This window comes from Lagenorhynchus albirostris, chromosome 5, assembly GCF_949774975.1.
Source record: "Lagenorhynchus albirostris chromosome 5, mLagAlb1.1, whole genome shotgun sequence".
Lineage (NCBI taxonomy): Eukaryota > Metazoa > Chordata > Mammalia > Artiodactyla > Delphinidae > Lagenorhynchus > Lagenorhynchus albirostris.
The window spans coordinates 132539390-132562814 of NC_083099.1; the positions used below are offsets into that span (position 1 = coordinate 132539390).

Genomic DNA, 23425 nt, shown 5'->3' on the forward strand with positions numbered 1-23425 from the left:
GATGCTTACATCCAGAGGCATTGTTAATGGAAGTGATGACAGCCTTGCCTTTCAAGACATATTACAGAAAGTCCTTCAGACTGAAAGGAAGTGACATCAGATTGCAATTTGAACACATGGGAAGAAATGAAAAGCACTGGAAATGGTAAATATGTGGGTTAATATAAAAGACTCTATAAATATATTTTCCTTATTTCTTCTCCTGATTTCTTTAAAAGACATAAGATTGTGTAAAGCAATAATCATAACACTTTATTGTTGGGTTTATACTACATATAAATGTAATACATATAACTGTAATAATATAAAGGTGAGAGGAGAGAATGGAGGTATACTGGAGCCAAGTTTCTATATTTTACCAGAATTAAATTAGTATTAATCACAACTGGATTTTGGTAAGTTAAGATGTTGCAAACTATAGAGCACCTAATAAAATAAATTTTTAAATAGTAAGAAAATTAACAGAGGAATTTAAATGATATTCTAAAAAAATTTTTTAACACAAAAGAAGGCAGTAAAAGAGGAACAGAGAAACAAAGAACATAAGAGACGTATAGGAAACAAACAGCAAAACGGCAAAAGTAAATCCAAACATATTATTAATTACATTAAATTTGAATGGTCTACAATCCAATCAAAGAGCAGGGATATTCATATTGGACAAAAAGGGTAAGAGTCAACTATGTACTGTCTGCAAGAGAACACCTTAGATTCAGAGACATAAATAGGTTGAAAGTAAAAAGATGGAAAAAGATATGCCATGAAAACAGTAACCATAAGAGAGTTGGAGTAGCTATACGGATATCAGCTAAAATAGATGTTAAGACAAAGAAATATTACTAAAGACAGAGATGTTCCAAAATGATAAAAGAGTCACTATATCAGGAAGGTATAACAATTATAAATATATATGCATCTACTACCAGAACCTCAAAAACATGAAAGAAAATGGAGAAAATTAAATGGAAATGTAGACACAAATAATAAATGTGGAGAGGGTGTGGAGAAAAGGGAACCCTCCTACACTGTTGGTGGGAATGTAAATTGATACAGCCACTATGGAGAACTGGCATGGAAGTTCCTTAAAAACCTAAAAGTAGAGTTACCATATGGTCCAGCAATCCCACTCCTGGGCATATATCCAGAGAAAACTCTAATTCGAAAAAGATACATGCATCCCAATGTACATAGCAGTACTATTTACAAGAGCCAAGACATGGAAGCAACCTAAATGCCCACTGACAGATGAATGGTAAAGAAGAGGTGGTATGTATATATACATAATGGAATACTACTCAGCCATAATAAATTGAAATAATGCCACTTGCAACAACATGGATGGACCTAGATATTATCATACTAAGTGAAGTCAGACACAGAAAGACAAATATCATATGAATCACTTATATGTGGAATCTAAAAATTGATACAAATGAACTTATTTATAAAACAGAAACAGATTCACAGTCATAGAAAACAAACTTATGGTTTTGCCACAGGGGAAAGGGCCAGGGTTGGGGGGGCAGGGATAAGTTAGGACTTTGGAATTAGCACATACAAACTACTATATATAAAACAGGTAAACAACGAGGTCCTACTGTACAGCACGGAGAACTGTATTTAATATCTTGTAATAAACTATAATGGAAAAGAATCTGAATCACTTTGCTGTACACCAGAAACACAACATTGTAAGTCAACTATACTTCAGTCATTAAAAAAAGGAAATGTAGACAACACAATAATAGTAGTTGGAGATTTCAATATCCCACTCTCAATTAGTTATAGAAAAAGCAGACAGAAAATCAGCAAAGGTAGGGAGGACTTAAAAAACACTATCAACCTACACAACCTAATGATATATGTAGACTATTTCACCAAACAACTGCATAATCACATTCATTTCAAGAGTAGGTGGAACATTCTCCAGAATAGATCAAGTGCTAGGCCATAAAACGAATCTCACTATATTTAAAAGGAGTGAAATCATACAGAGTCTATTCTTTTAACTCACCGTGGAATTAAATTAGAAATCAACAACATGGGACTTCCCTGGCGGTCCAGTGGTTAAGACTCTGCCCTTCCAGTGCTTGCACTGCAGGGGGTGTGGGTTAGATCCCTGGTCAGGGAACTAAGATCCCACATGCCGTGTGGCATGGCCAAGAAAACCCAAAACAACAACAACAAAAAACACAATGGAAGGAAATTTGGGGAATCCTAATATTTGGAAGTTAAGCACTATACTTTAATGCATGAGTGAAAAAAGAAATCATGAGAGCAATTAGAGAATATTTCAAATTATATGAAAATGAAAATGTGACGTATCATGTATGGGTGTAGCTAATGCAATGCTTAGGGGGAAATTTATAGTTTTAAATACCCACACTAGAAAAGAAGAAAGATTTCAAATCAATAAACAATGCTTCCACCTTAAGAAACTAGACAAAAGAAAAGCAAAATAAACCCAAGGCAAGCAGAAGGAAAGACATAATAAAGATTAGGTTGGAAATCAGTGAAATAGAAAACAGAAGAACAATAAAGAAAATCAGTGAAACCAAAAGTTGGTTCTTTGAGGGGAATTCCCTGGAGGTCCAGTGGTTAGGACTCCACCAGAGTTTGATCCCTGGCTGGGGAACTAAGATCCCACAAGCCATACGGTGTGGCCAAAATACAAAAACAGAAACAAAAGTTGGTTCTTTGAAAAACGTTAACAGAACTGACGACTGTTTAGTTAAGACTGAGCAAGAAAATAAGAGCAACAAAGAAATAGGCAAAATCAGTAATGACGGCAGGGACACTACTACCACCCCTATAGAAATTTAAAATTTATAAGAAAATATTATGACCAACTCTATATCAACGAATTACACAATTTAGATGAAGTGGACAAATTCTTTAGAAGACATACATTACCAAAACTGAATCAAGAAGAAATAGAAAATCTAAAATGAATTCTAATAAGAAACTGAATTAGTGATGAACAATCTTCTCACAAAGAAAAGCCTGAGTATGGATGGCTTCTCAATTCATTCAATGACACCAGTATTATCCTGATATCAAATAAAGAATCACAAGAAAATAACATTACAGATATTAACAAATCAAATTCACAACACATACAAAGGATTATATACTCCGTTCAAATGGGATTTATTACAGGAATGCACGGTTGATTAAACACCTGAAACTCTATCAATGTAGTACACTAGATAAATAGAACAAAGGACAAAAACCACATGATCATCTTAATAGATGCAGAAACATCATTTGACAAAAGCTAACATCCTTCATGTAAACAAAATAGGCATAGATGGGAATTTCCTCAACCTGGATAAAGGGCATCTATGAAAAACCTACAGCAAATATCACACTTAATGGTAAGAGACTGAATGCTTCCCCTAACTATTGAGAACAACCCAAATATCTCAACTCTCACCACTTCTGGTCAACATTGCACTGGAGGTTCCAGCCAGTGTGATAAGGCCAAAAATGGGAATAGACTGGCATAGACATTTCATCAAAGAAGATATATAAATAGCTAATAAGCACATGAAAAGATGCTCAACATCATTAGTCGTTAGGGAAATGCAAAATAAAAGTACAATAAAATACCACTACATACTCACTGGAATGGATATAATAAAAAAAGATAAACAATAGCAAGTGTTGGCAAGGATGTGGAGAAAGTGGAACCTCTGTCTTGCTGATGGGAATATAAAATAATGTAACCACTGAAATATTGTTTGGCAGGTTTTAAAACAATTGGACAAAAGTTAAAAAGCAAACTAAAGAGAAATGAAACTGTATGTCCACACAGATGTGTATACCAATGTTCTTGGCAGCATTATTCATAATATTCAAAACCTGGAAATCATCTTGCATTAGTCTGCTAGAGCTTCTGTAACAAAGTGGCTTACATAACAGTAATTGAATTGTCTCAGTTCTGGAGACTAGAAGTCTGAGATCAAGGTGTCAGCAAGGTTGGTTCCTTCTGAGGCTGTGAGAGAGAATTTGTCCCATGCCTTTCCCCCAGCTTCTTGGGGTTTGCTGGCAATGTTTGGCTTTCCTTGGCTTCTAGAACCATCACCCTGATCTCTGCCTTCATCTTCACATGGTGTTCTCCTTGTCTGCCTATCTGTGTCCAAATTTCCTTTTTATAAGGATACTAATCATATTGCATAAGGGGTCTACCCTACTCCAGTATGATTTCATATTAACTAATTTCAGTTCCAAAATCCTATTTCCAAACAAGGTCACATTTCGAGGTGGTTAGGACTTCAACATATGAATTTTGGAGGGGACACAATTCAACAACACAAATGTCCACCAACCTGTGACTGGAAAAACAAGTTATGGTATATTCGGCAATGGAGTACTCTTTTAGACATAAGGAGCAAGCTACCAAAATATGCTACAACATAGATTAAGCTCTAAAACATTACGCTAAGAAGCCAGGTGCAAAATCATACACTACATGCTGTATGATTCCATTTATAAGAAATGTCCAGATAAAGCAAATTTAGAGAGAAAAACGTAGATCAGTGGTTGACTAGGGCTCAGAGTGGGAGAATGGCTTAAGCAAAAACCAGATGACGAAATCTCCTATGCTGATGGAAATGTTCTAAAACTGCATTTTGGTAATGGTTGCCAATTACATAAATGTACTAAAAATATCGCTTAAGTGTATACTTACAGTGGGTGAATTTTTTATAGCATATAAACTATATATTAATAAAGTGCTTTTTTTTTTTAAAGAAAAAACTTCTGGGGTTGGGGACCAGCAATTTGAGTTTTAACAAGCCTTCCAGCTGATTCTAAGGTATATTAACGTTTGAGGATCACTGCTCTAAAGAGACTGTTTAAACCAGACGAACCCGAGAAAATGTCATTGATGCTTAAGTCTCACCAGTTTCCTACCCAGAGTGGTAGGGAATCGTGAAGACAATTATATCCCCTAAAGCGAACGAGTAACTACATTTTCCTTACAAATCTGAATAGCACGTGTGTTGAGTTTGATATAGAGCCTACACTTAGGGGTGACCCTGAGGTTCACATCTGTGTCCAAAAGGACACTTCCAGCTCAGCACTTCGAGGTTTCTCAGGCACCCAGATGCACCCTGACCTCACCCATGAACACAATCAAGCTGCTTCCTGCTAAAACTCCTTTTGTGGCTTCTTATCTCGTCAGTTAGAAATTGTTTCGACCTCATGTAACAGAAACCTGGTTATGCTTGTTTAATCAAATATAAGTTTATTTTCTTCATGGGATGGAAAGTGCCAAGGTAAGCAGCCTATTTCCAGTGAAAACCATTGTTGGTATCTTACGTATCTTACAGCAATGTAATGTGCATTTACTGTTTAAATATATGCAATTTGAAGATGTGAATATAATTGGGCCCAAGCACACTGTTTTCAAAAATCTCCCAGGGGGTTCTGAGGTGCAGCCACTGTGGACAAGCACTGTACCCAACCCAGGTGCCTCTGATTCACAGTTGAGCTCTAGAGAGAATTACCCAAGATGATACAGTGGGCCAGAGTGGGCCTGAGCCCAGGCTGCAACTGCTAAACAGAGACCGTATGACAGGTTATAGCCAAGATTATTAAATATACAGCTAACTCTCAATTATAGTTTGCAAATTTCTAATCCCAGGCTGTTCACTCCTGTTTACTAACAATATAAATTAATTTTTATAATTTTCCCTCTCCAACTTTCAAAAATGCCTCAGAGGGCTTCCCTGGTGGTGCAGTGGCTGAGAGTCCGCCTGCCGATGCAGGGGACACGGGTTCGTGCCCAGGTCCGGGAAGATCCCACATGCCGCGGAGCGGCTGGGCCCGTGAGCCATGGCCGCTGAGCCTGCGCGTCCGGAGCCTGTGCTCCGCAACGGGAGAGGCCACAGCAGTGAGAGGCCCGCGTACCGCAAAAAACAAAAAACAAAACAAAAAATGCCTCAGATACTTCGTGATTCTGGGATATAATCTTCTCACAGTGTTTACTGGTAATAGCTTCCAGTTTTTGGAATTTACTAGCATTAAATATATGCAGGTAGGACTAGCTAATACTGCCTTTAACTGTTTTTAATTTGCTTCCTAGTTATTTTGTTTTTATTTTTTGGCTGCACCGTGCAGCATGTGGGATCTTAGTTCCCTTACCAGGGATTGAACCTGCACCCCCTGCATTGGAAGCGTGGAATCTTAACCACTGGACCACCAGGGAAGTCCCTGCTTCCTAGTTATTAGTGCATTTATTTCTTAGCATTTAAAAAAGCCTCTCTTGGGACTTCCCTGGTGGCGCAGTGGTTAAGAATCCGCCTGCCAATGCAGGGGACGTGGGTTCGATCCCTGGTCTGGGAAGATCCCACATGCTGCGGAGCACCTAAGCCTGTGCGCCGCAACTACTGAGCTTGCGCTCTAGAGCCCGTGCGCCACAACTACTGAGCCCGCGTGCTGCTACTAAAGCCCGTGCGCCTAGAGTCTGTGCTCCACAACAAGAGAAGCCACCACAATGAGAAGCCCGCACACCGCAACGAAGAGTAGCCTTCGCTCACTGCAACTAGAGAAAGCCCGGCGTGCAGCAACGAAGACCCAACGCAGCCAAAAATACAAATAATAAATAAATAAATATTTTAAAAAGCTTCTCTCTTTGTACTTTGCTTCTTTTATATTTTCCCTAGTTCTGACATTTTCCTACAATTCATATAAAAACATATTTTTCATCAACAAAGGTCCTGGTGATAATCCCTTTGTGATGTGTGATGTGAAGGAAATTAAAAAACTACTTATTTCCTGAGCATGAGGAAGGTGTAAAGGGGGGAATCACCTTGGGATTACAGAAGAAAAAAATGATTTGGGGAAAGAAAGAGATGAGATAAAGGAGAAAGGGGAAGAGTGAGTCCTAAGAAAGGAAGGAGAGGAAGAGAAAAGGATGTAAACGCCAGACCGAATTTCTGGTCTACCTTCTTGCTTACCTCTTAACCACAGAGGTCCCCAAACACCGATTTTCATCCCCAGGAATGCCAGAATGACACACGGTAAACTGCTTATTCATCCGCACAGGCTGCCTTAGAAGCAAACAAATACTGTTCAAGATCACATATTTATATTCCTTAACCTTGTTCTAGAAGGAGGGGTAAAATTCTGGGTGGAAGCATTTTCTTGGCAAAACACCCCCCCAGGGGAAACATGGCCTGAGAGGAACAGAACAGGGTCCTCTAAAGTGTGGGACCCCCTTGCCCAGGTGTGAGGGTGGTCATAGGAATAAACCCCAGGGGTCCTCTAATCCTGCATGACACAAGCCCTGGCACTGACCCAGGCTTTGTCTACATATCTCAAAAGAGGAGGGACTCAGGATCCCAGGGCCACTCTGTACATGGGCTGCTTTGTTGGCCAGCGAACTGAAATCTGATTCCAACTTCCTGGAATTTTGAAGCCAAAGAGAAACTCTGGCCTTGGGCAAAGACCCTGTGGCTGGAATTTGCACATTTATGCAATTGCCTAGCACAAGTCAGCTATCTGGGAAATGCTAGTAAGTACAACAAGCAAAATTACAAATATGTATACTTTCAAGAGGATGATAAAAAAATGTGGATTGTGTATCTCTGACAGAAGATGCCTTTGAGTCCAAGGGTGTAATTCAATAAATAAGTTATGGACAGCCAAGATGTGGTTGAATCAGCTTCTGCCTTGTTTCACTCTGGCCTTGAACTACGTGTCAGTGTTTCATCATCCTTACGACTAAATGCTCCCTACGGAGCATTAGAGGGAAATGCAGATTGCATTGGAGTTCATGGGGAGATGGGAAGGATTTCAATCCCACAAAACAAAAACAGAAATCCCCAGTAGCCAAAGCTCTTCTCCCTTAGGTGTGTCCCTTATTGGGTCCCCTTGACTCCAAGTTTCTTTTCGGGATGCTTTCTCTATCTCCTCTTTTGAGTCAAGTAGGTCCAGCTCTTGCCCTCAACTTGCATACTTCACTGGGCATGAACAACACCTGCAAGTCAGAGTTTCTCAAAGTGCCAGCATCAGCGCTACCTGGGCACAAGGTAGGAATGTAAATTCCAGGTTCCCACCCCAGACTCGCTGAGTTAGAAACATAGCAACCTGCAGTTTAATGAGTTTTCTGGGTAAGTCTAAGGCATACTTCCAGGTTAAATTAACCTCACCTCTGAAAACAGTTCACTCATCTTTGTTATTCAGGCAGCCCCGAAGGGAGGGAAGATGGAAATCCTTGTCTTGATGCTCCCCTCCCCAGCCCCCTGGTTTATCAAACTGTTCTGCCAACAAAAGTATGTGTGTGTGTTGGCGGGGGGAGGGGAATTCTCATTCTAAGCCAAACTGTGGCAGACAAATGCACATGTATCGTAAAAAAATTTTTTGAGAGAACATTAGTAAAAGTTTAATTTGCACTCCCCAAAGCTACCCACCCATAGTCTCTTGTACATCTTTCTAGATTTCTGAGCGCACAAGTAAATATGTGTATACTTTTAAATAAAAACCCACAGAAGTAGTTTGTACTGTTTGCTCATTTCATGTTTTTGAAGTCTTGTCCTTGAAGGATAAGAAATACTCTGAGGTACGGAGGTATCATAAATTATTCACCCCTTCTACCCTTTTCCTTGACATTTGGGGCAGCAGAGTCAGACAAAACGCAGAGGTATGGAGAAATCAATCAGTTGACATTCTTTGGTATTTTCACGTTTGCGGCCTTGCCAAACAGGAAATATTCGAAAAGAATACACAATTCTGATAACCAAGTAACTCTATACGTTTAGGACTACGAAAATTGCGGGCAAGAAAAGGTGAGACCAGGGGCTGAGATGCGTGGACTTTACATACCCTCCGAAACCCAAAACACAAGACAATTAAAAAGTAAAAGCTATCAAAAGCACCCAGCTTGACAGTCCCAACTTTTAAAAAAACAAATGCGACAATATTATGACCAAAGTCAGTTATAACTAACTACATTTCCAGACAAAGGGACTTCAGATCTTCAAGGCGTGCCGCGTATACCTCATTTTCCTTATTTTGTGTACTGCAATCCACGGACTACACCCTTTGGAGGAGAAGGGCTGCTGTTTTTCGCCGTTCCAGGTTTCTGGGCGTTTTACGGGCGCCGGGCGGAGGGAGCCCGCAGCGCGAAAGGCAAGGCGCCCCAAGCAGCCCTTTGGCCCCGCCCCCGGTGATTCCCGGCCACTCGCGTCCCGTGGGGGGCGTGCTGAGAACGCGGGCGGCGATTGGTTCCGGGCCAGGGTGGGCGGGGTGCGGCGGCCCGGCATATAAAGGTGCCGCGGCTCGGCGCGGTGCTGCGTCCTCGGTTTGCGTTGGCGTCCTCGGCGGGGTTTCCCGCTTCTTCTCTGGTCTTCGCAGTGGACCGGAGCGCGTCCCCGTGAGTCATGGTGACGAAGGCCGTATGCGTGCTGAAGGGCGACGGCCCGGTGCAGGGTACTATCCACTTCGAACAAAAGGCAAGGACCGGCGGGGGGAGACTGGCGGCGAGGCCGTGCCCGCACACCTGTGCCCGGGAGCGGCCGGCGGGGCCTCGGGCCGACCTCGCCACGCACCCGGCGCGTGGGTCGGCGGGTCGGCGCCCCCCGGGTCCTCGGCCGTGCGGCGCCCTCAGAGCCGACAGCCGCGCGCGGCCGCGGAGTGCTGAGTCACCGGGCGAGCCCAGCAGCGGCTGTGCGTGGCGAGGCCTGGGCGGGAGTGTAGGGGGGGAACACCCGGCCGGCCCGGTGGGTGCCGACCACCGCCAGTTTCGGAAGGAGAGAAAGCGTGAGAGGAAAGCCGGTTGCCCTGGCGCCTCCTCGGCGTCCGTAGGCCCGGGCGGAGACCTGAGGTGCTTGAGGACGCTGTGGCCCTTCTTGCGGGCTCAGATTCTGGGTCCTGAGATACCGCGGATGCTGAGTTGCGCAGTCCGAGGCCTGGCCGGTCCTTGAGACCCGGGGGTGGCGGATGCGGCTGGGCCGTCTGGGTTTCGTAGCATCCGTATCCGTTTGGGACTTTCCACCTTGAACTCTCTAGTTCAGGTGGTCTGCAGACTGCGGCCCGCGGGCCTAATCTGTCCCGAGGCGGTGTTTGTACAGCTCTCGAGCTGAGTGGCTTTTATATATTTATGGTTTTATGTGTTTGTGTTTAAACGGTCGTGAAAACAAGAGTAGGTGACAGTGATCCTTTACAGAAAAGTTTGCTGACCCCTGCTCTAGGTCAGGGTCATCCTCTAAGGGCAAAGAGGACGGCCCTGGTCAGAGCTCCAAAAGCCAGAGATCTAACAGCCTCCATGGTTGGGGGTTTTCCAGAGGAGCGATTTTTAACTCTGGGTGCACAGCAGACTCATTTGGGGAGCTTTTAAAATACAGATACCAGGGCTCAACTCCGGATCAATTACATGAAAACCTGATGGGGTGCAGTCTGAGTGTTGCTCTTTTTAAAGCTTCCAAAGTGGTTCTTAACAGTGCACGGAGGATTGAGAATTCCTGTTGGTAGAGGGTAGTGGATGAGGTTTGGAAGTCCAATGTTAGGACACCTAGAGTATTTCCATTGCATGGAATTGTCACTTCTGTTCTTGGAGCATTTGTTTAAACAAATTCCCTGTAAAGTGACTTTGAAATTTCTCTACCCGTGGGCCTGTTAACTGAGATGCAGGTGGATAAACCCCTGAACAAATCTTGTAAAATAAAGTGTACAGACATACTCATTGATGACACTGCAAAACACAGGTGTTGTGAGGAAGGTGCTTGTGATAAGCCTGTCCCCCCAGATCTTAGTGAGGTTACCAGTGGGTGGAAAATTGTTTATGTTGGCTTGTTAATCATGAGGGAATATGAATGAGATTTAGTCGTTAAAGTGGTTTATGGAAATGTGAGAGGACATGCAAAGTAATCTAGGTAAGTGTCCCCCATCTGTGAGATGTAAACGAGAGAGCTTATATTTGAGCTTAATTTTTTCCTTTAGGTGGTTTCCAAATTTTCTAGAAAAGGCTCTTTGATATTTGACTGAATTTTGCTGTTTTCATTTGCAAGACTTTGTTTTGTCCATCCTCTCTCTCTCCACTAGAGAACCTAAGAAGTCTCTGAGGGATTCTTTCCCTGTGGCCATTGAGAAAATGGCTCGTGGTGTTGCATTCAGAAGTTAAACTGGTTTTTCCACCTTCCCTGAGCAGCTTCTATGGCCCCTCCTTTAAGTTCCAGCATCATTTTGGTGGTGCTCTTTGTACCTGATAAAGACCCTTGGATATGCAGATGTATTACATTGACAATAAACTGTATTTCTTGGCCTATTGAGTGTTTAAAAGTTTGGATTAGTGTCCAGTTTTCAAAAATCGGAAATTTTCACCTATTAAGTCCAAATTCTTAGCTTCTCTTGAAAAATCTGGAGATCTGCCCATACTGAGCCTTCATTAGCCCAGGGCAACGCTGTGCTGGACCGGTTTACATTCCTCCTGCTTCCCTGACCTGTTTTACTCATTTGAGACAATAGCCTGGTCCCTGCAGGGTTGTACCCAGGCAGCTTACTGTTGAACTTCTTGTGCTCTATGCATTACCAATTAAGTGGAGGCTTGGAAGAACCTGCCATGTTTGTCTGTCTGTGCTCTTGATAACATGGCGTGTTTGGGGGAAGTACTTTCACATTTGGGGTTCTCCAAAATTAAAGGTTGTACGTAGAAGAATCATAGTGTATCTATTCTCAAAAAGAAACACAAGAGGCAGCAGTTGCCAGGCTACTTCCGTTGAGCAGTGGTATCTAGCCAGTGGAAAGTACGATCTTCAAGGCTAACACCTCTTGTAACTGTTGGCCCTGGCTTCTTAAAAAACAAAGACACCGTCGTGTATTACTATATGGTGTGGATGCTGTGTCTATTTTATTTTACTTCCTAAGATCTCTTTGTAGCTGTAGAAGTAACTTCTTTGATTTCTACATGTAGCATGCGGTACCATTATCCATCAACATTGCCTGAACTGCAGTGTGTTTTTTTTCACCTGTTTTAGTGTTTCATTGTCCTTTCTTTTTGGTCTCTGTAGTGGAAAGGTTATCTAGGTTTCAATGCCTAAAAAGACTTGAGAAAGCAGTACTTCTGTTTGGACTAGGATCAGTCCCCCAGGGGCAGTGAGGTAGGATATTTTCTGGCTGTAAATCAAAGATATCCACGCCGGAAACGGGTAAACACCCCTCTGGTGGAGAGTGGAGAACAGGGATCCTAGGGTAGCAAGTTGGATATTGTTTTTCTTTTTAAGGCAGATTTGTATGATTGCTAACATAGAAGAGTGCATGAAGAAAGTAGGGTGCTAAAAAGTGTATGATGTGCTAACATTTGGGTTCAAAAGTTTGATTTGTACACATACACTCACTATGCGCAAGTACGACCTATTCGAAGTATTTACATAATAAACAAGAACTTATTCATATTACGTATGAATAGAGTAGCTTAGCAGCTTGCTGGAGGTTCACTGCTCCAGGCAGACCTGGGATTTGGACACAGATTTTTCGACTCCTGAGTCCATGTTCTTTTCACTTTCCTGTGAGTGGTAAAGATAATTCAACTGTTTTCTTTGTTCAGAAGCATTTGCTGTCTCAAACTTCTTGCACTTTTCTTTGAATAAAGGAAGATGGGACGGTCGTGGTATCGGGATCCATTACAGGATTGACTGAAGGCGATCATGGATTCCATGTCCATCAATTTGGAGATAATACACAAGGTGGGTGCTGTGCTGGTTTAGTGACTGACAGTTATTTCACCTAGTAAGATACACCGAGTAGAGTTACCCCCAAACATTAAAAACTTGTGACAGTTTTTTTAAAAGTCAAGTTAATATGACTACTAAAGTCGATCTCAGGGATAAAAATGGCTTTTGACTCTTCCGTGTGGAATGGAAGGAGAAGGAGTTGATGTTTTGTGATTATGGGTTGATTATGTAAGAGTCTCAGGTGTGTTTTAAGTAAAAACGCAGCTTCTTTCTGACCTTCCCCTTTACTCCCAGGTGTTGATGAGCTGGGGCTTGAGGGCGGGTGTGGCAAGCAGGGTGCATTTATCTGCATAACCCTGCGAGGTAGCTCTGCGCCTCTAGCTTAAGGGCCTTAGCGGGGGTGGGGGGGGGCAAGGTACAAACTGATGAGGGGGTGTACACTCTTCACACTTTGGATTGTGCTTGCATTTTCTCAAGTTGGGTTTAGAAGCAAGTCAACAAAAGCTTACGGGTTAAATTGCCATATTTGAGTAAACTTAGTGTTTAGACTTTTTATGGTGAGAACTTAATTCATTGTGCTGGAACGTACGTGTGTGTGTGTGTGTGTGTGTGTATTGGAGTATAATTGCTTTACAATGTTGTGTTGGTTTCTGCTGTACAGTGAAGTGAATCAGCTATATGTATACATATATCCCCTCTGTCTTAGAACTTGTTTTTTATGTTCCATAATTTGGTTTCTGTAAATAGTGATTTAATGATCAGATTTGATCCATTTCAACAATTATAAAAAGTCCTGGGACTTCCCTGGTGGTCCAGTGGGTAAGACTCCACGCTCTCAATGCAGGGGGCCCGGGTTGGATCCCTGGTTGGGGAACTAGATCCCGCATGCATGCTGCAACTAAGAGTCTGCATGCCGCAACGAAGACCCGGTGCAGCCAAAATAAATTATTAATTAAAAAAAAATTCCTCAAGTCGTTTTTTTTTTTTTTTTTGGTTTTACTGCTTCTGCTTTGGGAGGTGATTGCTCTGTGGCTTTGACTTACTGTGCTACTTTCTGTAACCTGCATGTCTTCTCCCTGGGTAGAGGATGGATAAAAGCTGTAAACAGGGGAAACTTTCTGTCAGCTGTTGAATGAAGAACCATGTCATGAAAGAGCCTCCTGCATTGTCGTGGTTGTGTTCTATGTGAACGCTGTTCCCTGGTGCACTGGAGTGCCATTTTTACAGAGTACAGTCTGAATGCCCCAGAGTTGTGCTGGGCAGCAGCCCTTGGATTAAGGTGCCGTTTTATATTCTGCATGCACAAAGTAAAGGCCATAAACAGGAGAGCTGCCTGGTAGTATGTTGCTGGGGAGATAAGCTTTTTGTAGTTGAGGTGTGCTGTTGTCTAATGAAGTAGGATCATAATCATGGGATTTTAACAGAAGAACTATTGAAGATCAAGTCTTGGCCTTCTCATTTTACAGGGCAGTGAAGAAACCAGAGACCAGAGAAGGGTATTAATTTAACTTCACCAGTGTTACACAGTAGTTAGAATGTCTTTACTCCCTGCCCGTTTTGTTTAATGTGTTGCTTTCTGTTTTTATTAGCCTAGAAGTCACAGTGTGGGTCAGTACTTTCTCCATTTGAGGTTTTTAGCAATGACCAGTTTCTTTTGAGAACTTACTTTGGAATTTTGATTCATAATTTAGCACTTTTTTTTTTTTTTTCCGTAAACAGGCTGTACCAGTGCAGGTCCTCACTTTAACCCTCTATCCAAAAAACACGGTGGGCCAGAGGATGAAGAGAGGTGAGTGACCTTAACTCTTTTTGAAATAATAGCGACGGCTTTGAGGGGGCAGTATGGGTATATGACCTGCAGATTGCATGCTAAGATAATTGCACCTCTGCTCTTGAGTTTGTTGCCCCCATGTAACCCCTTGCCCCCAAGTGCTGGAATGGCTTGCCCCTTGGGCTAAGGAATTAAATAGGGACACTTAAAACGATTTGGTTTTGTAGCATTTATTGAATATAGAGCTCATACAAGTGTCAAAGGGATCTAATACAGGAAATGTCATGAATAACAGTACTGTCAACCACTAGCAAAATAAACCATTGTGAAACACTGGAAGGTTTGTAGGTAAAAATTTGATATTGAAAATTCAGTGAGGCTCCCATTTGTGTTTGTTTTCTGAGAGCCTTTCAGGAAAATATTAAATTTAAGGACAAGGATTAATTTATTTTTATATCAGAGGCCTAGGGGCATAGCTCTGCCATGCCAGGAAGTAACAGGCGTAACTCAGTAACTCAAGAGTTTACCCTTTGGTCCTTTACCTGTGAAATCAGAGGTGCACCCCATCCTACCACTCTTCCCAGAGCATTGCTTTATAGACTTGAAGCCTGTGTTTGAAGAGCTGTGTGTCTAGAACATCTAGTTACTTGTTTTTAAACTTACATGTTTTTCAGGGTTTTGTCAGTCTGGAAAAGTGGGTTCTATTTGATACAGACTATATCCACCTCTTAGCCCACCCTTACATATCTGACTCAGTCCATTTTTAATTTAGCTCATGAAGTAAAGTTAAATAGAAACCAGTCCTGATCCTTCTAATGCTTTTTCAACGTTAGGCATGTTGGAGACCTGGGCAATGTGAAGGCTGACCCGAATGGTGTGGCCGAAGTGCGTATTGAAGATTCCGTAATCTCACTCTGTGGAGACCATTCCATCATTGGCCGCACAATGGTGGTAAGTGTTCATATAATAAGAATATGCATAAAATTACTTCTAACACATGGTCACATATGTTTTCATGATTATTAGTCCTGGTTTCTAAGGATCCATATAAATTGTACTTTTAGTTCAGATTAGGAAAAGCAATTATTTCATTGGATGATTACAGTGAAGAATAATTAATGATCTAGGTCAGTTAAGAACACTGTTTTGCTAAGATGCGGTAATAAAGTAGATTACATTAGATCGTATTAATTAGATCTGTGTTACAGAAACAGGAGTGGTCTTCATCTAGTTTTTAAATGGCCAGACTTTCTTGCCACTACTGGGTTTCCCCCTTGTAGTTAACCAGAGCGTCTGAAGTCTGAAATCGGATAGACCTCAATACTAATACTCATTCATGTCTGCAGGTTATCACCACTTGTTTAATATGTGGGAAGCAGTTGCCCCAAGTTACGTAGAGCTGCATCTGGTTCATACAGAACACCACCTAGGATAGGCTCCCTTTTGCCTGCCCAGAGGACAGTTAACATTCAGGAGACACCTCCTTTCAGTTGACCCTTTTATTCTTAGAATTTTCTTCACCTGTAGTTGTGAAGCAGAAAAATCACGTACCAGTGTTTGATGAGCAAAATTTAAAATACTACTGCTCGAATACGTCAAGATATTTTTAGGATTACCTCTTGTTTATGGGTCCGTAATTAGGCATGATTTTGCTGTTCTTTTTTGTTGTTTACTTTTTCCCCCCCAAAGCAATTTATACAATAAAAGAATGACTACTGTAACTGAGATTACTAGAATTTCTCATGTTGGATTCAGCATGTGGCAGCCGTGTAACCTAATTGTGTGGGTTTTTTGTATTTCATTTAGAGATAGCACTGCTTACCTAGTGTTTGAGGGTAACTATTTCTTTGCTTTATCAAGAAAAAGCTTTGAGGAGTAGTTTCTCTACTTTTTACTATTAGATTAAATATTAGTATACTTTCCTCCTAGTAAAATTATTTTAACATGTTATTTTCTAATATTAAATGGTTCTTAAAAGTCTTTTGGGTATTGTTGAGAAGATATGGTAATTGCTTGATAGCCCTAAGTTAATGTGTTCTTAAAATTTTTTAAAGGTCCATGAAAAACCAGATGACTTGGGCAGAGGTGGAAATGAAGAAAGTACAAAGACAGGGAACGCTGGAAGTCGTTTGGCCTGTGGTGTAATTGGGATCGCCCAATAAACATTCCCTAGGAGGTGGTCTTGAGTCCTAGTAACGCATATGTTATCTTGCTAGTTGTAGAAATTTAACTAGAGAAACATTAAACACCGTAACCTTAAAAGTGTATTTTGTGTGACTTTTAATTGCTTTAAGTACCTGTAATAAGAACTGATTCATGATCACTTGAAGATTTGTATAATTTTATAAGACTCAAAGTGTCTTGTTTCAGTGGTCTCTGTATTTTGCCAAACTTAGTCACATATGGATATTATTTGTCTGAATTTCTTCAGTTCTCAAGCCTGCAATAAACATTCTCTGTGGCACTACTGTATTTTGAGCCTATTAAAGTATCTAAGTTGAAATTCTAAATTAGCTCTGATACTCACACACAGAGCTTGAATGGAACAGATTTAGTAATATGTTGACGGGTATTAACTTCTATAGAGCTATTTTTTGAAAGTGTTTGTTTTAAATGAGATCAGAATGTTTAAAATGTTAGCAACTGGTACATTTCGCTGAGACTAAGCTGAACTTTAATCTCAGACAAATAGGCTATCCTTTGTTAGCTTTAGGGAAATTAAAGTGGTACCTTTATTTTAAAAAGTAGATGTTACAGTTTAAGAGAGCCCTTTGGTAACTTTCAGTGAAATTGTGAATGGCAAGTTAGTTAGAGCTTCAGGTAGCTGAGAAGACTTACCTACCTGTCAAATAGCACATACTGCATTTTTGTAGAACTGTGAACGTTTAGTTTATAATAAAAGTAGAGGTTGGCACAATCTGCTTTCAGATAAGCTCCTTAAAGAAATACATTATGCCACTGTAAGGTGGAAGCAAAGAAATGTTTGATTGTGGGTTCTGTTTGTTTAAATACAAGAACTGACACACCCAGTTAGTGAATTCAAGTCTGTTTCTCTTAATGGAAATATGTACCTGTAAGAGAATGCTTTTAAGTGTTAAGCTAACTCAGGTTTGACGGTGGGTTATAATATTACTTCTGATAGGGAAGCCAGATAAGCAACAGTTTTGGTTGGTCATAAATTATATGATGGACTTTATCAAGCGAAGGTCACTTAGGAGAGGAAAAGCTAACTTAGAGTAAGAATTTGTAGTGTGTGTGTGTTTTCAAAGTTTTAAATTGGTGATAACAGTATGCTCACAATAATGGTTACAACTACCATCAGGTAGGGAATTTAAAAACAAACACAGATTTCATAATGTACAGTTTTGTTACATAAATGGGATAAGACTCAAATACAGGACTTGCTTGTGTCCTTTAAAGCCTCAAGTGTAATTACTACCACTTGGTACTTTCGGGGTTTTGTCATGTGCAAATAGGGTGACCTTAATACTTTCAATTGGAAATACAGGGCTGCGAGTCCTTGAAATCTGAACACTAATCAGTCAGGTGTATTTTTATTTCCAAAAGCAGTTTCAGCTGGGACTTTTAAACTTCTCAGTGGGCCAACATAAAACAGGATAAATTTTGTAACTCAAATCTGCATATATGAAACCGGATTTTCTCTTACTTTCCAAAGGCAGGGACTCAAGAACACTGCCCTAGATAAATACATTTTCCCCCCATCAAAACAAAGGTCTTGCTGCAGAAAACTCAAAACCAAAGTAATAAAGCAGCTTCTCGCCTGGGGATGAGGGTAAAGAAAAAAGTTATCTTACGCACACTGAAACAATGACAGTTTAAAAATGTGATTTAAGAAGAAAAAAGCTTCAAGGCCGAAAGTACTAGGATTATGTTAACGGTCTTTTCCTTGGCACTAGGTAAGCAGCTTTATGTAACTGCTTTTCTGCACTATTTCAGGTATAGGTATGATTTGGCTTTGGATGTGTTCATGTAATAGCTCTTGGATAACCTACGACTATTTTTCCTAGTTAACCCAACAATTTTAAGGAAAAGAGAGAAAATACTTTGTAAGTGGCAAAAAGTTCAGTTTACCTTTGCCCAGCAGGGGACTTTAAAAAATGGTAAAGAAAGGCAACAGGCGAGGCTTGTAGAAACAATAGGTTGCATTTAAGTCCTTAAACAGGTAAAGACCATAAGCTTTTAGGTTGCAAATACTAACCTTGATTTCTTTCACCCTTTTGAAAAATTTCATGGGATGGTTAAGAAAAACACCCAACCTTCTTTCTAAATAAGTAATACCCAGGCAATCAGATAATTTATAGTACAACGGGTAATGTTGGGGTCCAGTTTTTCCCCCCAGCGAAAAAATTTTTTTACAATTATTTAGGGCAACATTTACCACAAAGTCAATGGCAAAAAAAGAAGACCTTGACTGAATTCCAAAACAAGCTTTTCAGTTAACATTAAAACCACTAACCTTTGCCTTATGATTGAAATGCTAAAAATAAAAAATATTACAAATGAAGTGTTTGAGACTAACTACATAAAGATGTCTATTTCCATCAAATATACAAGTCTAATTTAGACTCCAACACAGTATTAACAGCTCAAACTTTGATGGTGAACAATCCTTTTCCACCTTAATGCAGTGTAGGAAGAATAGCACACATTAAAGTTTGTTACGAAAATAGAGTTTATTAAAAACATCCCTATTGTTTTTGAGGAGCTTTCACCGTTACCTTGTCTTAAATTAAAAAAAAAAAAATAGAGAGCACTTCTAATTACGATTTGTAAACTTTTTAAAGTCAAAACTTTTAAAAAGTTACAGCAAAAAGGGTAATATTTATTCATATTTTCAGTATTTTTTGTTATTTTGTGGCTATTTTTAAATAGAAGGGAAGCAATCAAATTGCTTACAATTCCCCACCAACTACTGCGGGGCTGTGATATAGCAGGAGCAAGTATAATACAGCATCTGTACACTTCAAGCTCTACACTCCAGGAAGTGTCACTGTCACATGTGGACAAATTCCAGTCTCTAACGAGGAGCCTCGGCTGCTGAGCCAGAATCCTTTTCAGGTTCAACGGATGAGGTAGCCTCAGCAGGTAACTCTTCAGAAGGTTTTACAACTGCAGACTCAGACTCCCCCTTATCAAGTTCTGAAACAGTGTCTACATTTCCCACTTGGCTAATGGGAGGTTCAACGGTTTTGTTACCGCCTGCCCTGTCTGTCACCTCAGGCTTCTCCTTGCCTCGGTTTTCCTCCTTCTCTCTACGAGACTCTCTATCTCTAGAATCTCTCTCTCTGTCTCGATGCCCACTAGAGCGTCTATTCCTCTCTTCCAAGTCTCTGTGCCTGTCCCGGTCAGGGCTCCTTCTTCCCCACTCTCTCCTTTCACGATTACTATTCTCTCTATCATCATTACGGTTCCCATACCGTTCCCGGTCATTTTCCACCCTATTTCCAAAAGATCTTCTTCCAAACCTTTCTTGGTCTCTACCTGAAGTGAACTGCTGCCTGTTATCGTTTCTAAACGGCTGTGGCTGCGTCGGCGTCGGCTGCGGTGGCTGCGTCGGCGGCTGTTGCTGCGCCTGCGGTGCCGGCGGCGGCTGCTGCTGCGGCTGCGGCTGCCTTCCGTCTCTGTCCTCGGGACCCCCTGGGCCTGGCCCTGGGCCCCCGAGCCCTGGCACTCCACCGGGCCGGACAAAGGGGCCGTGGGGAGGAAAGGGACCTTTCATTCCATGAGGCGGAGGCATCCCGAAGCCCCCGGGGCCTGGTGGCGGACCTCTATGCATCATATGCGGAGGCATGGGACGAGGCGGCATCAGAGGAAAGCGTGGCAGGTGAGGTGGAGGCATTCCTGGCGGGCGCTGGAGTGGGATCAGGCCAGGTCGGGCACCAAGAAGACCAGTGGATGGGGCTTGGAGCCCAATTACTCCTTGAGTACCTGCAAGGCAATAAAAATTAAAGTGTAAATAAAATAACACAGAAGACAGCATATTCTATTTCCAATTATTTCCTGTGGGGCTTGAAGCAAAATGAAATTCAACCCCAAATTCAAATTTCATACCGTTTGCCTGTCTACCTAGCAGAAAAATGTGACAGCCCAGTAACAAGGCAGGGCAAGCAGTCCTGGAGACACATACTATGTATACACGTCTACCTAATATAGGTAAGGTACAGGTCAAAATAAGCTGCAAAAAGAAATCGTAATATACCAAATTTTGGAAAGAGTACGTCAGAATCTCCTTCTATAGCCTTGACTAGTAGCTGTTTACCACTCAAAATACTTGAGAAACATATGTGCGCTGAGATAAAAGAAATAATGAGATAAAGAACTGAACTATTTGACCCAACTGAAGGTTATTTCAGGTGTACTCTTAGAAGAAAACTTCTTACTCTAAGTCTTAATTTGACTTTTTACTAGGAAAAAATGGGGTCAATGACCCAGAAAATCCAGTGAAGAGGGAGGTTTCTTTGATTCTGTCATTAAAACGCTTTGTGCAGTTATTATGCAGTAAGCATTACTTTAATGTTTATAAAATAAAGATCCATGCACAAACATAGAGTTTATTTTTACAAGTCCCTCTTCAAACCACAGCATAACGTGTAAACTGCTATGCCGAAATGACTGCTGAACAATGCTGCGTGCCCAGCCAGTCACCTTCTATTCACTTTCCCAAAGGTGGCAAAACTGATAAAGTTAGTGCTGCTGCTGAAAGTGACAATGCCTTTATTTCCCATTTACAGGAGTGTGCTTATGCTTTAAGAATCAAATTCAACCCATCATTTATAATACCATGGAAAAGGACGATCTGTTGTGGTTCACAACTTAAGTAACAGGTATCGTGGTCTCTCTCAATTTATTTCTCTGCAAATATAAACATCACAAGGCAAATACTATGACCAACAAGAGTTATTCTAATAAAGGAAAATGTTCCAGATATTGTCAGAATGTGCCATTTACCCATGTACTGCAGAAATGCCTTTGAGCAAGTTGTGCGTTATGACCATCAACTGGCGATGGTGAGAAAAATGCTTGCGTGACACTGACAGAAAAACCACCAGAGAGCAAACCCAATACTTCACCTTTTTGTCCCCAGCATCATATTATTTTATGTTTAGTTTCAATCACTTCCACTCACTTTAGCAAACATTTAACAAGTCCTATTTGCTCCTAGATTTTCTGTATAAACAATTAATACTAATATGATAGACAAGAATTTCTACTTCAGTTTTTGTTCCTCAGGACATATGGTCCAATACTATTCTGTCAGACTTAGGCACCAAACAGAGTAGACTGGAAAATGTTATGTGCATCAGTTTATAACTCTTAACATGAAGACTCACCGCCTTGGTATTTACTTAAACAGAGTACCTTCTTTTAAATGCTTAAAGAGAAATACATTCAGTGAAAAGGATCTCACATAGGAGCAACCTTGGACACATGCCTCAGAAATGGGGATAATACTACCTGCCTCTTGTTGAGATTAAATGGGATAAAGTACGTAAGCATGAGCTCAGAGCTTGGCACACAGTTAAGTGCTGAAATTATTATTCTACACATCTATTTTGACAGACGATAAGTATCCTAACACTAAATATTTCACTTTGCAAAAACACATTTTTCTTTTCTGATCATTGAGATCTTACTGGCCTCTCCTGGTCCCCCAATATCCACCAAGCACTTTGGTAACTGGGAAAAAATTATGCTTCCATATGTCAGGCCTAAAGTTGAGAAATGCTAATTACCATAGTGACAAGCCAGAAATGATGAATTGGATGAACAAGGCCAAGACCCCATAGACTCTTTACACTCTCCTCAGGAAATCCCAGACAATGAATATATTACAGAGCTTATACTATTATCTCAGACTGATATAAAATTCATGGCAAACTAACATTCTTCATATCATTTAGTGAACATATATTGAGTACATACCATACAAGGGACAAGACACCTAAGATATGTCCTTGCTCCCACCTTTTAAAGAAATCGTAGAGCCGCAACATTTGTGGACTTTAACGCAAAACAAGCAACATAAAATGTGCACCCATGTACAGCCTCCTTCTTCAACAAATTGAACTTTACTTTCCCACCAGCTTTACTCAAGGATGAAACCGGTAAATGTTTACTCTGTTAAAGACTTGTTGTGGCACATTCCAGTACCTAACGATATGCTCAAGGGGCCAATAGCAAGTTCTAAATAACACTAGAAAAATGAGGAAGGGGTTCAAAGCATCTTATTGTAACAGAAGAATTAAGTTCAGATGAACCTTTAAGAGGAAACAGACCTTTGCAGGACAATGGGAAGGTCCTATTCCTGATTTCCCCATAATGATGGCTTCCTCAGCTACCAATCTGACAGCTGCCAAAGGAAGCAAGGCCAACCTCAATCTTGTACAGAAGAGAGCAAATGGGCAATGATTCTTTGTAAAATATAAACCGATCTCTAGCAACACATCTCTAAGTTTTTTATAACATGCATTTGAGGGTACATACAGGTTCATTTAACAGGGTTAACTTTTACAGTACCCATATATTTAAAACTCCTACAAAGCACATTTTTTATAAAGAGAAAAACATAGCCTAATTCATCTATTCCATATATGTGGATATTTGTATTTGGGATTTACTTAAAATATTATTCAAATTCTTTCCCTCTTTTGTAAATAAGCTGATTTCCTTTTAACCCTTTACAGACCAACAAAGTTTACAGATTCCCCCAATAGAATTCCCACAGCTCCAAATGTTGGCCTTCAGGGCACAGAAGTAGTGGAATTAGATATTTTTTTCTCTTCTGTTGTTCTGCAGTGAACAAAAAAGTACTGCTTTTATAATAACAGTTATATTTAATTAAAAAATATATCAGGTGGCATAAGCCCTTGGTAGGCATAAGAGCTGAATTTCATTTTTATTTTTATTAGGAAAGCTGTCATGATGCATATACCAATGGAATACACAGTGAGTTACC

The 23425-nt window shown here is 40.8% G+C and overlaps 3 protein-coding genes across 6 annotated transcripts in view; 1 reads left to right on the top strand and 2 right to left on the bottom strand.

Annotated features, from left to right (window-relative positions):
* LOC132520324 (uncharacterized) overlaps positions 1-11568 on the bottom strand; it is a 33231-nt gene extending 21663 nt beyond the window's left edge. Inside the window, exons 1-3 of the mRNA XM_060149081.1 lie at positions 11537-11568; positions 9007-9645; positions 6966-7058 (exon numbers count right to left, since the gene is read on the bottom strand). Coding sequence (XP_060005064.1) covers positions 6966-7058; positions 9007-9645; positions 11537-11568 — 764 coding nt within the window. The remainder of the gene's footprint in view (positions 1-6965; positions 7059-9006; positions 9646-11536) is intronic.
* Positions 9281-16713, top strand: SOD1 (superoxide dismutase 1). Its single transcript, XM_060150831.1, has 5 exons — positions 9281-9461; positions 12596-12689; positions 14397-14466; positions 15282-15399; positions 16503-16713. Exons 1-5 carry the CDS (start codon positions 9390-9392, stop codon positions 16608-16610), a joined length of 462 nt encoding a protein of 153 aa, XP_060006814.1. The 5' UTR covers positions 9281-9389; the 3' UTR covers positions 16611-16713.
* Positions 14663-23425, bottom strand: part of SCAF4 (SR-related CTD associated factor 4) — a 61004-nt gene continuing 52241 nt past the window's right edge. For all 4 annotated transcript variants that reach the window (XM_060150829.1, XM_060150830.1, XM_060150828.1 and 1 more), the window contains one exon: positions 14663-20397. In XM_060150829.1, coding sequence (XP_060006812.1) covers positions 19487-20397 — 911 coding nt within the window. In that variant the 3' untranslated portion in view covers positions 14663-19486. The remainder of the gene's footprint in view (positions 20398-23425) is intronic.